We start from the raw sequence: 15,028 nt of genomic DNA, 5'->3' as shown, positions 1-15,028 counted from the left end.
AGACAGTAATAAAGAATAGCCTAAGAGATAAGTATTGATGAAGTAAATTTGAATTTGAATGAAGTTTGAAAGAAGTTTGAATTAATTATTTGCTTTCAAAGTTATTTGCTGTCAATTATTGGAAACTGAACATAGAACATTTGCGGAATAATTTCCCCTTGAATAAACAAAAAAATCAAGAGGTAATAATTTTCCCGGTTAGTAATTTATCATACCCCCCCCCCCCTTATAGAAAACAATACGACATAGGGCTTATCTTATTTCTAATTTAGGCCACACACGTGTTTGAAACACCATCACTACACATTGAGGCCATTCTTTTAGGTAAAACGATCTATCTCAAATGTTCTTTCTATTTGAGTTAGGACTATTATGTGTTCAATTAACTTAGAAGACAAAGGAGGACAAGCACAAGTTCTCACCCTAAAAAATATGTTTTTCAATAACTAAGGCAACCCTACAAAATTCCAAAAATTGTTTTTAATTCTAATTTTGTCGGAATTTTGTCGGAAACTCCCTAAAATGTGCAATTTTAGAGAAAATGGGTCTACTTTGTCCCCCAGTGGTTACGCCACCGCGGAGAATATCTGGCAGCTTAGATCAAAGGAGCTATGGACAATTTTTGAAGTGGAGAAGGGGTTGCAGGGTGTTGTGAGTCTATTAATTATATCTTCCTTTTTATTCTTGTCTTTATTTTTCTCTTCTCTTTTTCTTCTCCCTTTTCCTTCTTTTCTTTTCCCCTTCTTTCTCATTCCCTCCCTCTCCCTCTTTCTTTTCTCTTATTACCCAGCCCGGTACGACGGGTTGGTAAGCCCGGTAAAAACCGTCAGGGGCAGCAGTCTGTCCCCCTTGCCACCCGCCTGTTACGCCACTGACTAAAACCATGGTTGGGGCTGAGGTGGATGAGAAAATTTGAGGAAATAGTACCTTTAGATGGCCGGAAATGACACTTTCATATTGTGAAATTCATCATCATCACACATTCATGTCTAGATGAAGCGCCAGCAAATTTATCATGATTTTTATTCCTTAATTTTCGTCAACCATAGAGATCAAAAAATAATGAGTGATGCACCATAGAAAAAAACCCCCCAAAAAACAAAAAACTAAAGAAACACTTTCTTTGATGTATTTAATTTTTTGATGTAATTAATTTGACCTACCTCAAAGCTGTGTGGCCACATTCACCTCAGCCACAACAATTTTATCTTTGCACGCTTTTTTTCATACTTCTCAAATTATAATAAATTCACGCGCACTCGAATCGTGTATGTTGCTATAAAATAAGATGTACTCTGGCTGTAGGCCCGCGCTCTTTCTTTAAAACCTGAGTCAATTATGCAGTTTATTTCAACAATTTTCAGGCATATCTTCTAGATTCCCAAAAAGTGAGGGGGACCAACCCGTTCACCTTAAAAATATGTGGGGGGGGGGGGGGGGACGGGACTTGTTCCCCTTCCCCTGTTCCCCTTCCCCAATGATCTGCGCCCATGGGTCCGTGAAGAATCCACTTCACCTCAGCCTCAATATGATTGGGGCTGAGGCACGAAAAGTTTGAGAATATGGAGCTCTGGGTGCCAGGAAATTGCAATCTCATACCTTAAAAACCTTACCAATAATTCATATCAACAATATAATACAATTATTTTTCTTAATAGAATTTAGGGGGGTGCGACCGCACCCTCTGCATCCCCCTGCATCCGCTCCAGGGTCTTTTGACAGTGGCGAACGACTCTGCCATGGTTTTCAAAATATGTAACATGTAGCGTAATTCCCAAAATTGTTATAAAAAATATTCTTAAACTACCTGGTAGTTTAAGGGTTCATGCATAGAGGTGTAAATAAATTATACGATCTAGATTTTATGCAACTACAGTAATTTTCTAAAAAACATTGAAGGGGCATTAATTATTCAAATATATAAAGCAAACAATTTTAAAAGTAAGTCAAAAAAAAAAGAAAAGTTTATTAGCTTAGATTTCACGTGATAATGTAGTATATTTTGTCTCCCTTTTCTTTGGCCCACAATGAGATTATTTATTGGATATATGGTTACAGACAAGAACTCCCATTGATTTAGATTGTAAAATGTAATTAATAATTATAATTACGATTTAGGAAGGTATATGAATTTCATACAAAACCTGTGATTCTATTTTATACATAATAGCTGCAGTCAGTAAGTATACTTCAACGGTACAAAATAAAAAAAAAAATCTTGTATAATAGGCCTACACTAAAATGTATTCAGTTTTTTCAGGCTTGGGAACTTGACATACAGTTATCTTTGTAAGCTTATTATTATCATTTCTATCACTTATATTAAACTAGGCCTAGATCGTTACTAAAGAAGAAGCCACAGATTAAGCTAAGGGCAAATAATTGTAACACATACCTGTTATAATTAAAGAAATGTTATTGTGTCGTTCAGACAACGACGACCACACTTCAGGCACATGTTATTGGCGCCAATAGTATTAGTAAAAAATAGTTGTTACACAAAGGCTTACGATAATATCTAAAGAAATATGTAATGCCAATGACACAACGTTATCTAAGGCGCACATGGTCTGGTAATTCTTTATTTAGTTTAACCAGGGACCTGTTGGTTTAACGTATACCTCAACGATCATGAATGAGTTAGGTGAAATAAAAAAAATAAAACTGAAAATAAAAAGAATTACCGGTATGTAACTTTAGGCGCACGTGGTATTGGCAATTTAATTTACCATGACAATCATGATTGGATGTTCATGAGGGCTCCTAACCTAATAGAAAGATGTTTGTAAGACCTAAGATTATAACTAATGCAGGGCATTCTATGTTTACCAGTTATAACAAAAAATAGGCGTATATTCACATTAGAGATATGCCTAGTTATTTTATAGTATTTTTTATCAAAATTGTCTCCAAAAATACTTATAAATTACGTGGTAACAAATTAAGGATTTAAGCATAGTGGTGTAAATAACGTATAGTGTAAGCATACGATCTAGATTTTATGCAACTACAGTAATTCGATTGTCTAAAAAATATGAATAGAAGGGGCATTGATTACTTAAATATATAAAGTAAGCAATTTTAAAAGTAAGCCAAAAAAAAAAAGTTAAGAAAGTTTATTACCCTAGATTTTACGTGATAAATGAGGTAGTATATTTTGTTTTTTTATTTCTTTGGCGCACAATAAGATTATTTATTCGTATATAATCAAGTTTACATCACTATGGTTAAAGACAAGAACGTCAAAAGGTTTAACTTAAGTCATGTAATGTAATTAATAATTATTATTATTACGATTTAGGAAGGTATACTGACGTGAGCCCACGTTTGAATTTTATACACAATAATATGTGATTCCATTTTATACATAATAGCTGCATTTAGTATATTTTAACAGTACAAAATCAAAAAATCTTGTATAAAATACACTAAAATGTATTCAGTTTTTCAGGCTTGGGAACTTGACATAGGCATCATTGTAAGCATATCATTATAATTTTTATCAATCATATTATTACTAGGCCTAGATCGTTACTAACGAAAAAGCCACAGATTGAGCTAAGCACAAATAGATAAGTTCAAAAAATATAACAAGTTTTTGTAAACTACACATTAATCCATAAATCTAGTGGTGTATGAATCCATAAATCAAGTGATTTATGGATATCCTTAAATCATTTTAGATATCCATAAATCAGATATCCAAAACTGTTGAATAAAAATCCCATTAACACCTTAAGGTGTCAATGGTATTTTTATTTGACATTTATGGATATCGAAAAATGAATTATGGATATCGAAAAATGTTTTCAATTAACACCCAAAAACCAACTTAAATTCGAAATCATTACACAATTGCTTGGAAAGCAAACGAATTTTGTGCAAGGCAACCTCAGAAAAGGGGCCAATATATGGAATATTAAAATAAATAATGGTGATGAGTGTGGCATCTATATTGGCCTTAGAGGGTTTAGAACGTTTGTTAGGGAAGCATACAGCATCAAGATATTTCGAAATTATTTTATTGATGATATGTAGCGGAAATTATTTTTCCTTAGGATGGATATTAAAGTTGTAAGATCTTCATGAAAACCCACCCACCTACAATTAATTAACAACGAGCGTCCGGACCAGTCCAAGTTTGTAATTAAATGAACACAAACTAAAATAATTAGTAAGGAGCCCAGTAAACCTCTTCTTTTTTGGAAGACAGAAGTACATGATAGCCCATGCTTTGAGTTTGAAATTAAAACATCCAGGAAAGGAAGGTTTTGTTCAATCTGTTTCTCTAAAGTAAACTTAATGTTAGGGTGACGTGAATTACACACCCACACACACCCTCAAGAGACAGTATATATATATATATATATATAGTACAAAGTTCGATACCGCCCATGCTAGCGTTTATTTGTTGGCTTGGTCCATTTTTCACAATTTGTAGATAATTATCTCTGATGATATCACTTGATGAAGTCCGCATGAGTGGACGAAATATTCGTGTTATATATTTAAGTAAAAAATTAAAGTAAGCAAAACAAGTTATGGCCTTGATTTTACGTGAATGAGGTTGTATATTTGTTTTTCGTATGATTTTCTTACAAATTATGTGATTCCATTTTACACAAAAAATATCTGCATTTAGTAGGCCTATACTGTCAGTTAAAAAATCAAAATCTTGTATAATGTATTTAGGGTTGAAAACCTGACATACAGTTATATCGTTATTGTAAGCCTATCAATATTATTGTTATCAATTGTATTATTACTAATCCTAGATCGTTACTAAGAAATCACAGTTTCAGTCAAGCGCGAATATTTCCAAGAAAGTTCCAGATATAGAAGAAGTTTTTGTAAACAACACGAACTTGTAAAGAAATATACTGTGTGGATGAGACAATAACTTCGAACTCACTTCAGGTACAGGTTGTTGCTGACAATAATATAGTATTAGTAAGAAATAGTTATTACTATATACAGTGCCAAATCTTGTTTCAGATGAGGTTTTTAATTATCGTAATGATATTTTAATATCCCATTTCTTATGCCAAATCAAGAAAATTCTATTTTATCTTTTACATAATCGACTTTCATATTTTTTAAAGTACCATAATTTCAATCAAACTTGTTTCATGTTGATGTGGTCTTTCTATTTGGCCAGGTTGACCTCTAGGTTCTCATTGAAAAACTTTACAGATACGGTATATCATGTGGACCCATAGGCTGTTGCTATTTTCATATCTGAACAGGTGAACCCAAATTGTCATATTTAGGGGTGAAGCATCGGACGGTAAAAGGGTTTCATCTGGGGTACCACAAGGGTCAGTTCTTGGGCCGATACCGGTACATTTTAACCTTTTTATTTGTGATGTATGCAGATGATACCTTACATTATCGGAATATTCGTCGTACCTCATAATTTAAAGCTTTTCTTTAAAGCGATCATCAAAGAAAGGTTTCTTTGATGATTTATATATAATTTGATGATATTTATGTACTTTAACAGTGTTAACGACTGTCTTGAATTATATTATATGCTACTACAGTATTTAATTCTAGCCTTTTTTTTATTGGAACGAACCAGGCAGCTATTTGAATCGTTCAACATAAAGCCTCTGTGGTCTAATGGTTATGACGCTTCCCTTTATAGCGTGAGGTTGCAGGTGCGAATCCCGTCAGAGCCATCTTATTACTCAATGCATTTATTTATTTATTTATTTATGTATTTATATATTTATTTATAGGATAACATTCGTTGAGAGCTATGCTACACGATGTACTATTATGTCCTTTATTCGAACACTGTATTTACCTTTCTTTGATAATTTATAATTATATAATTTAACAGTGTGAGACCTACTGTTAAATTTAGAATGCCTGCTTAGAACACCAACCAGTCTGGTAACTATAATTCATTAGAAGGTATCCAAAGAAGAAGATCACGTATGTGTAGGCCGCTACAAATACACAACTTGCATATGTAAGATTAAAACACCTTGATATGATCCCCATAAAAAGTAAAGTTGACTGCATAGCCATCATTTTTATTTCAAAATATTTATTTAAAATCATAATATTGGTATATTTAGTTTATTAATAGACACTAATGAATTAATATTTACTCATATATTTGCCCGTGCCGACACATTTAAATTTCCTGTGTTTAATGATTTTTCAAAGAATTTAGGATAAAGTCCCCACAGAAGTTAAAGGACATTTACTTTTCAATATAAATTTATTCTTCGGAAATTTACTTAAATATTTTACGATTAAAAGAAGTGGCTATATAATCTAACACAATATAAATCCTTAAATTGTTGTGTGTGTTTTTAATCTTTAATGTCGTTTTCTATACACATTTTTGGAGAGCCACCTGACAGTAATTTAATTTCACTTTTTAAGCGATCATGTCATATTGGTTTATAATTGTTCTTGTTTCTCTGTATAATTTAATTGAATTTTCAATGACGAAATAAATTACAGGTTTATATCAATAACTATTCAAGTATAGATAACAACAATAAACTTGTTCTCAGACCCATTCAAAATGCTTGCATTTCAAATTACTACCATAAATAGTAAAAAGATCAGGCCAATATGGTATCCAATAATTTTTTTTTGGAATTCTCCAAAACTGTAGAATTTTACTATAGTTAAGTTAGGTTTATTTTAGTTGTGTAGTGAAATATAGGTAAAGATTGTCCTGAGTATGACACTAAACTACATTGAATTTCTAGCCTGGCTTGAAATCTCACCCGCGGTGAGTCAAGCCAGGCTTGAGACGCTAGTGTGACCGTAGCCTCAGTCGAGCTGCAGTCCATCAGGTGGGACGTTGAATGTAACCCAGCAGCAGGAGGAACAGCTGAACAAAGGAGGAAAGAGTTCTTCGGATTCAACGGCCAACAATACTTACTTTAAGGAATTAGGTGTAAGGCTATATTATGAAAAATATAATAAAAATAAATAAACAAAATAAATAAATATACCTATACATAGATACTACAGATGTGACTACAGTCAGACTTGTCTACAACATATAATATGCTATCAATGACGACCATGCATTATGTTCCCCGTCGAGAATGGTTAATTTCACTAATAATAAATGATGCCGTATTTCTGAATGCAAAAACATGCATAAGCACCAAACTCCTAAAAACACCGTACTCTTTATAAGTGTACCGGTATTACTAAATGATATAGAGACTGCTGTATTATACGCCATATAAATCCATTGATTGATTGATTGTTATACTTTAGGACCAAAGTATATCCAAAATGGTCGCTGTAATAAGGTACCGACCACATGTTAATTATTATTATAAACTTTCTTAGAAAAATACAATGGAAATACAAATCTACCTGACGTGCACTTCCTGAATAACTGTCTAACAATGTGCACCTTTGTTGCAGAAACAAGAAAACGTAAACGTATACAAAAACCTTATAGATGGAAGGTATTATGCCAATATTCTAGGCCTTTCATGTTACTCACTGATTGTTATCTCAAATCAGTGATATATTATAGGCCTATATAAATGAATCACACATCTCTCACGAAGTTAGTTTTTGGTTTGGGCGTCTATTGGTTCTCGTCTGATCTGAGCTCAGTAGGCTATATGCGGATAATTGTACAACTGAGGACGTCGTATAGAGTAATTGAACTATTTTATAGTAAGTAAGAAAATATTATATTACCTTCAAATCTCATCATACCATTTAGGCATCTATGCGCTTCATATTAGTACCCCGACCTTTTTTCATTATAAATGCGTTCCATCCGACAAGTTGCTATCCAACCTTTTCTCTTAATACTAAATCACACTTTAATGGGCAGGCATATTCTCAGAAATGAATGAAGGAAAAGTATCCCACTTGGACCCATAGCCACATGTTTCAGGCTGAATTATTGAAGTATGTTTATAGGGCCTATAAGTGTTGTATGCCGGATAGTAAATTTAGGCTAATGAATTAAAATTCAGAATCAACTGAATCAATTCATTCACTGGTTTTATTTTTGCATTGATTCAAAAACAAGGCCCATACAAGGGCTGAAAACTAGGTCCTGTCGAGATAATGTACAGAGCAGCTGATATCAGGCCGACCATGGGCTGACACAGACCTGAAAGTAGCGCATGCGCAAAATATGTATAAGTAAAGTTATGAAATTTTACCAAACTTTCCTACAAAAAAATTGCTTGCAGGGGGTGGGGTGGGAGCGAGGTGCGGAAAGACACCCTCGCTTACCTCCAGCTCTCCCTCCCACTACATTGGAAACAAATCTTGCATCTGCCCCTGTTGTTTAGTGGTGGAAGACGCTACTGCTAGTGACCAAATGACTTTACTGTGGTGTAACGCCTCAGAACCCCCTCCCCAGGCCTTCTCCGCTACGCCACTGATATGTTTCTATCTATCTATCTATCCTGTCTCTTATACACATCTAGATGTGTATAAGAGACAGTCTTATTCATATATATATACATATATATGTATATATATATTAACATATATATAGGCCTATATATATATGTATATGTATTTATATATATACCAGAGCATTTACAATTTCCTATAAATAATCGTCCTTGTAATGAAAAATCCCGTTTTTATGTTTTACCATTAACTAAATTTAAAAATGTATTGACTTATACTATCTCTGTTTTTTTATATCTACAGTTACAAAGTGCAGTACCTTGATTGACACCATGACAAGAATTGTCGTAAACATCATGTTGATGCTGGAAGTATTAATCGATTTTTTATGTATTGTGTCGTCTCGTGGCGTCATTGACAGACCATTGCCAATTAACAACAACTGTTCTCTTGACATCCAAGGAGCTGAGGCACTAGAAGTTTTGCAAAAAGATGGAAGTGTTTTCATTAACTTGAACATAAACTTCGTAAATTCTTCCGGTGACGAGATCCTGAATAACACTGGTGGGATTATCGATATAAACCATTGGGTCTTAACATATGGACACAAGGGGGTTCTATTATCAAAATACACTTTTGATGCCGTGTATCTTTCCTTCGGTACTCTTGCCCCAGGTGTGGAAACAGTTTCACTGAGTGTTGCTTGGTCAGTGTTCTGTTTTTTGAATGCTTCTGATGACGAAAAACTCGATATAATTGCAACATCGATAGGACGATTTTCATCAAAAAATGGGAGCTTAGGGTTACCCACAGATTACGCGGTTTGCTTGGAGCACAAACTCTCGTCTAATAGCTGGCGGATTTTTTTACGTAATTACTATAAGTTAAAATATAATACGTATTTTGATTGTTGGCGATTTGTCCCTGAAAATAATTATTCCGAAACATCAATGTACACTACTATATTGCTTTTGGCCTTGGGATCCTACATTCTAGCACAATATATCTTTTTCTACTTTTTACAGTCCCTTTGCCGAAACAATCCAATAATTATTAAAAAAAATAAGTACATTAGTATAGATACAGATCTTCCTATAGGGCCCAAATACGCGATATTTTTTCAGGGCAATGGATGGACCGATGTGAATAGAGGTTCTAAAATATATTGGATTCGTTGCTTTCTCTATTTATCTCTATTTTACGTTTCTCAATTTTTCCCAATATTAATAGCACACTTGGACACAGAAAATCTCATAATCAAAGAAATAAGAGAAGGCCTGAAATGGGATATTGTTTATGGAGTAGTCTGTTATTTCTTATTTCTTCCTTTGTCAATACTGTACTTGTACGAATGGAAAACTAATCAACATAATAATATATCAGGTGATTACTTGAATAATGTTATTGAAAGAGAAAAAAAGTATAATATACCGTTACTTAAGTATATAAAAAAACAGATGCCTAATTATTTTTCCAATGAGGAACACCAGTTGGATGAGTTAAAAAAATTAATTTGTATAATTAGTCAAGTAAAAAACAGATTCTTTAGCTGGAATTTTTGGAGTGATATTTGGGAAGAAACGTATTCCAATTCCCATGGCTATTGTGCATACATACCAACCATAGGTTTGATTTTACTGAAATGTTTCTGGATGTTCTTTCATTATATGCCTATTACTATGTGTTTTTGGAGTATTATATATTATGATTTTTGCAGCCGTTGGAATAGGTATGTATTTGTCATTATATCTGTGTTGTGGTACTTATTACTGATGTTTCAATTGTATAATATATTAATATACTTTTTGGATAGTTTACACTATTTTTTCGTAGGTCTTTTGATAAACTCTGCTACTATTTTCAATTTTGTTTTGGTGATATTCGTCATTGCTGGCTTCATGTGTACAACTGTAACCGAATATTATGCTAGTTACAGCAAATTTCTTAGACAGGTTATAAGGTTAGTCGATGAAGTTGTCGGATACCATCAAAATGAATCAGAAAGAGAAACGGCAATTGATCATACCTCTTGTAGCCCTGTAGACGGCTCTGATAGGCAATTTCTCATCACTGAAAATGGTAATGCCCTTTACAAAACTGTGGGTGGTCTGACGTACATTAAAATGGAGTTCTTTGATTTGATAGTCCAAAAGTACATGCCATATGGCACTGAGATTGTACGTATATTTTCTAGGTTATTCATATGTGGAATGATAATATATATTGGAGTTAATACATTAAAATCCATTGGTGCAATGACTAGCTTGAACGAGGAGGTTAGTTCTATTCCTTTTATTTTCATTCCTTTGGTCATTCCTATCTTCTATCAACTACACAAGAATCGTTCAGAAGAAAAGAACTGTAAGAAAATACGTAAAGCTCGCATTAAAACGGACATTAAACAATATCTTATGGAAGAAGAAATTGACATGTATACATAAAGGCTCAGAGCAGAATGTTTCTACAATATTATAAGAAATACAGAGCTTAGCCAATGCTATTTGTTCAATGATAGTGGTTGGTTATTTTTATATATATGGCAACAAGAATACATCTCGTCCACCCAATATTTTATGATGTAAATTTAAGAAATAATATCACAATGTAAATTTACTCTTATACATTTTGGCAAGTCGAATGGCCGAGTGGAAGGCAGGGGCGCCGCTAATTACAGCCTTAACATCGGCGCTAGTTAGAGTCGCTTCTCACATAGACTTGAATGAAGACTGAAATTGAAGTCTCGAGTACACACCTGGTTCATGTTACGGCGGCCTGATAGTAACGGACCACGCCTATACGCAATTCAGCGCAATGACGATGTGAGTTATGGGATATATTCTCCTACCTTTACCCTTATCTTTATATATAAAACATGATAGCCATAAATAAATACATGGGTTATATAATTTATTGCTGTTATTAATTGATGGTATATTATAACTTGTTGACAACTCTTTATTATGTGATTGCTCACTGTTCAATCAAGCATATTAATCAATGAACACGAGAGCCTTGTACATTTGTCTTCCTTAAAATAAGTAAAGGAAATGCGTTTCCGAATGTCGAGAGATACTTTGAGCAAATAACATTATATTTATTGCTTCTTTCCACCCAGGAGTTTGATACTCTTGGTATTAGGGTTATAGCATAATTGCTCAGATACAGAACAGATTTAGTAGTAGAGAATGGTTTGATGTTAATAAGTTTTAAAAAATGTTTACTCTGGTAACGACTTTCAATTTAGTTCTACTATTTTTTCATTTTATATTTAATTTTGTTTCTAGAAAATGTTGATAGGATGTTATTGGTATAATGGACTGTGTAGTTTTACAAGTACTTAACATTTTTTTAATGTTATTATTAAATATATTTCACTAAGTATGATACATACATATACACTCATGTATATTAACCCAAGGCTAATTCCATTATAAGTTGTAGTTTATTGTCAAGTAGGCTTTCTTATGTAATGACTTTATTTTGTAAGTTAACTAATTTAATGTAAAATAAACAATAACGATGCTCAAAATTAATGTTACTGTTTGGTGGTTTCAATTGTTATGATGATTGAAATTAGAATCAATAGCATTTAACTTTAACGAGTCGATTGGCCGAGCGGTAAGGCAGGGGCGCCGATAGCTACAGCCTTAACATCGGCGCTGTTTCCAGACGCTCCTCCCCCATGGTTCAATTGGTAGAACCGAGTCTTCTCGGATAAGGACTTAAAATGTAGGTCCATTGTATACATCTGGCTTGTGTGCACTTTAAAGAACCCATTGCATCTTTCGGAAGAGTAGGGAGTTACCCCGATGTTTTGATTCATTTCAGCCCCTGTCGTTGTGAAATGATGTGAACATGTATCTACCAAGAAAAGACTCTTATTTACGGCTGCTAAGTAGTCACGTACCACGCCCATGCGCAATTCAGCACAGTGACGCTGCAAGTTATGGGTTATTCTACTACATTTACCTTTTCAACACAAACATATATAAAATATGTACATGAAGGCTTACGCATAATTTGAACTTTTATTGAACACTTTCCACACAGAGACAGTAATTATATATTGCCGTTTTAAAACCGGTACTGGTATAGGCATTAAAAATGCGCCTCTTCCTTGAGGTTTTTATGTGCACTTTTTTCCCTGGTCATTGGGTCCATGTGCTTTATGTGTTGATGCTGGTAATCAGCGCAGGAGCAGACAACCCCAACAGGCACCCATTTATACTCTTGGGGGAAGAGAAGTAATGCAGATAAAGTGCCTTTGTCAAGGACACAGGTGAAATGCACAACAAGGGATTGAAACCATCACCTCGAGGCTGGGAAACCAAACCGTTACCGCTGCCCCAAACTGCTTCTAACATCGACAGTATTACACCAATATCTGAAGGAATGTATCATCAAGTAACGAATGTGCACATGTTAGTAGCCTACTTCTACAAGCACACGATGTTAGACAGTAGCGATTATTCCATATTGTTGTGGGGGAGGGATAGAAAGAGGTAGAAAGCTGAATCATCCCACTAGACCGGTGGAGTCCATGGTGAAGCCATTGTCGGGGGGATTGTCGGGGGGAGAGGAGGAGGAGGAGGAGGAAGAGGAAGATGAAGAAGAAGAAGAAGAAGAAGAAGAAGAAGAAGAAGAAGAAGAAGAGGAGGAAGAAGAAGAAGAACAAGAAGAAGAAGAACAAGAAGAAGAAGAAGAAAAAGAAGAAGAAAAAGAAGGAGAAGGATAAGGAAAAGAAGGAGAAGAAGAATGAGAATTGAAAAAGGAGAAAGAGACCGCTTCCAGTCAGCCAACCATTGACACTCGAGTCGGCTGTGCCTAGCCAAACGACTCGGTCGAACGATCCATCTGAATTGTCTCTGTCAGTCGGTCGGAAAATATATAAATAACATTCTAAGATCTCCATTTTACATTTGATCAGCAACAAATTCGAGAACGTCCGAAAATGACAAGTATAGAATAGTTAGAATGGATAAAATTGAGATAAATGGAAAAGTAAGTATATAATTGCAATTAAATATCTTGATAGTAAATATATTTATTTATAACTGCAACTATAACTTTATTATTCAATACTTTTCACTTGGTAATTTCAAAATTTTGTCTCTGTGTATTGGATTTTTAACTATTCAATATAAAAACATAAAAATTAGTAAATCCTTTTTCTTTTCGTCAAGAGTCACTGCGTCTCGGAATAGTTCGCTAGATAGACGGCGCAATATAAATGCTGTTTTATTATTATTATTTATTATTACAAGGTGCAAACATTTGAAGTAAATTTGTCCAGTAGTTCCTGAGTTATGCCCCCGGAAGGACACACATACCACAGACAGACCGACAGCCCCAAACACACAGACGCGCCCGAGAGGCTGTCGTAAAAGCGCAACGGATGCCTGTCTTTTTTCTCATTGGTTGATATCTAAAATCATTGAAATAAAAATCACTCTTCTCTCAATAATATTATACGCTTCTCTGAAAAATAAGAACGAAAATACACATTCAACCTGACATGTACTTCCTAAATAACTGTCAAACAATATGCGCCTTTGTTGCAGAAGCAAGAAAATGTAACCTTACACAATTCTTATGGATAGAAGATATTGTGCCAATCTAGGCCTTTTTGATGCCTACTGATTGATAGTTCAAATAAGTGATATAAATCAATCACATTTCTGTCACGACGTTAAGTCTTGGATTGGGCGTCAATTGGTTCTAGCCTTTCTGATCTTAGTAGGCTAACCGGATAATTCTACAACTGAAAACGTCATAGAGAGTAACTGAACTATTTTATAGTAAGTGAGCAAATTATTAATAATACAGTCAATTCTCATTTAGCACATCATGCCAAGGCATCTATGTGCTGTATTAGTACTCAGGTCAACGTGCAATGCTGTATTATTTATTTAGTTATTTGATTTCAGCAATGTTTTGTGACGGTGGTCCATCCAGCCAGAGCTGATCAATTTGGACTTTAAAAAAAAAACCATATTAGAGGGTGAACCTCCCAGCACAACTATTTATGGATTTAAAGTGACGCTTGTCACCAGACCTTTTACAACCCGGTCTATAACACATGTGTTCTTTTTCCATTGTAAGTACGTTACCACTCGATAAGATGCTATCTGATCCTCTCTTTCCCATTACAAATCAATCACACCCTCATGGACAGGCATTTTATTATCGGAATTGAATTATGCAAAAACTATCCGATTTGCTCCCCCACCCCACCCCACCATCTTTTAACAAATGTCCAAAAGAAGATGAATAAAAGAAACACATAAGGACCACAATAAAAAAGAAAAAAAAAAACATTTCTTAAAATAAAATGATTGTGTCTTCCTGGTTAAAGATGTTAACAAATAAATAAATAAAGATAAAGAAAAGACAAAGAAAAGGAACAACAAAACCCATCATATATATATGTATATATATATAAATATATATATTCAATATTGTTTATTCACTATTCACTGCCCTATCTCACCTAGCATATTGTTTCTAATCATGCTTGCATGACTTCTCACCTTATATTATCTGACGTTCTGTTCCTCACTCACTCCTCACTGAGGAAGGACTAGTGTAGTTTGAAAAACTCTATTTTGCCTATTAAGATAGGCCTACATATAGGCATATATATATATATATACATACA

General features: G+C 34.1%; 1 protein-coding gene across 1 annotated transcript; it reads left to right on the top strand.

Annotated features, from left to right (window-relative positions):
- Positions 1-7,582: 7,582 nt before the first annotated feature.
- On the top strand, positions 7,583-10,811 carry LOC117118161. Its single transcript, XM_033262676.1, has 3 exons — positions 7,583-7,671; positions 8,674-9,753; positions 10,204-10,811. The coding sequence occupies exons 1-3, from the start codon at positions 7,617-7,619 to the stop codon at positions 10,809-10,811; spliced, it is 1,743 nt and encodes a 580-aa protein (XP_033118567.1). The 5' UTR covers positions 7,583-7,616.
- The last annotated feature ends 4,217 nt before the right edge of the window (positions 10,812-15,028 follow it).

Source organism: Anneissia japonica, unplaced genomic scaffold (assembly GCF_011630105.1).
Source record: "Anneissia japonica isolate Jap-2015-1 unplaced genomic scaffold, ASM1163010v1 scaffold11779_len1430905_cov172, whole genome shotgun sequence".
Lineage (NCBI taxonomy): Eukaryota > Metazoa > Echinodermata > Crinoidea > Comatulida > Comatulidae > Anneissia > Anneissia japonica.
Note: the sequence above shows the minus strand (reverse complement) of the source record. Positions and strands in the feature narration are given on the sequence as shown.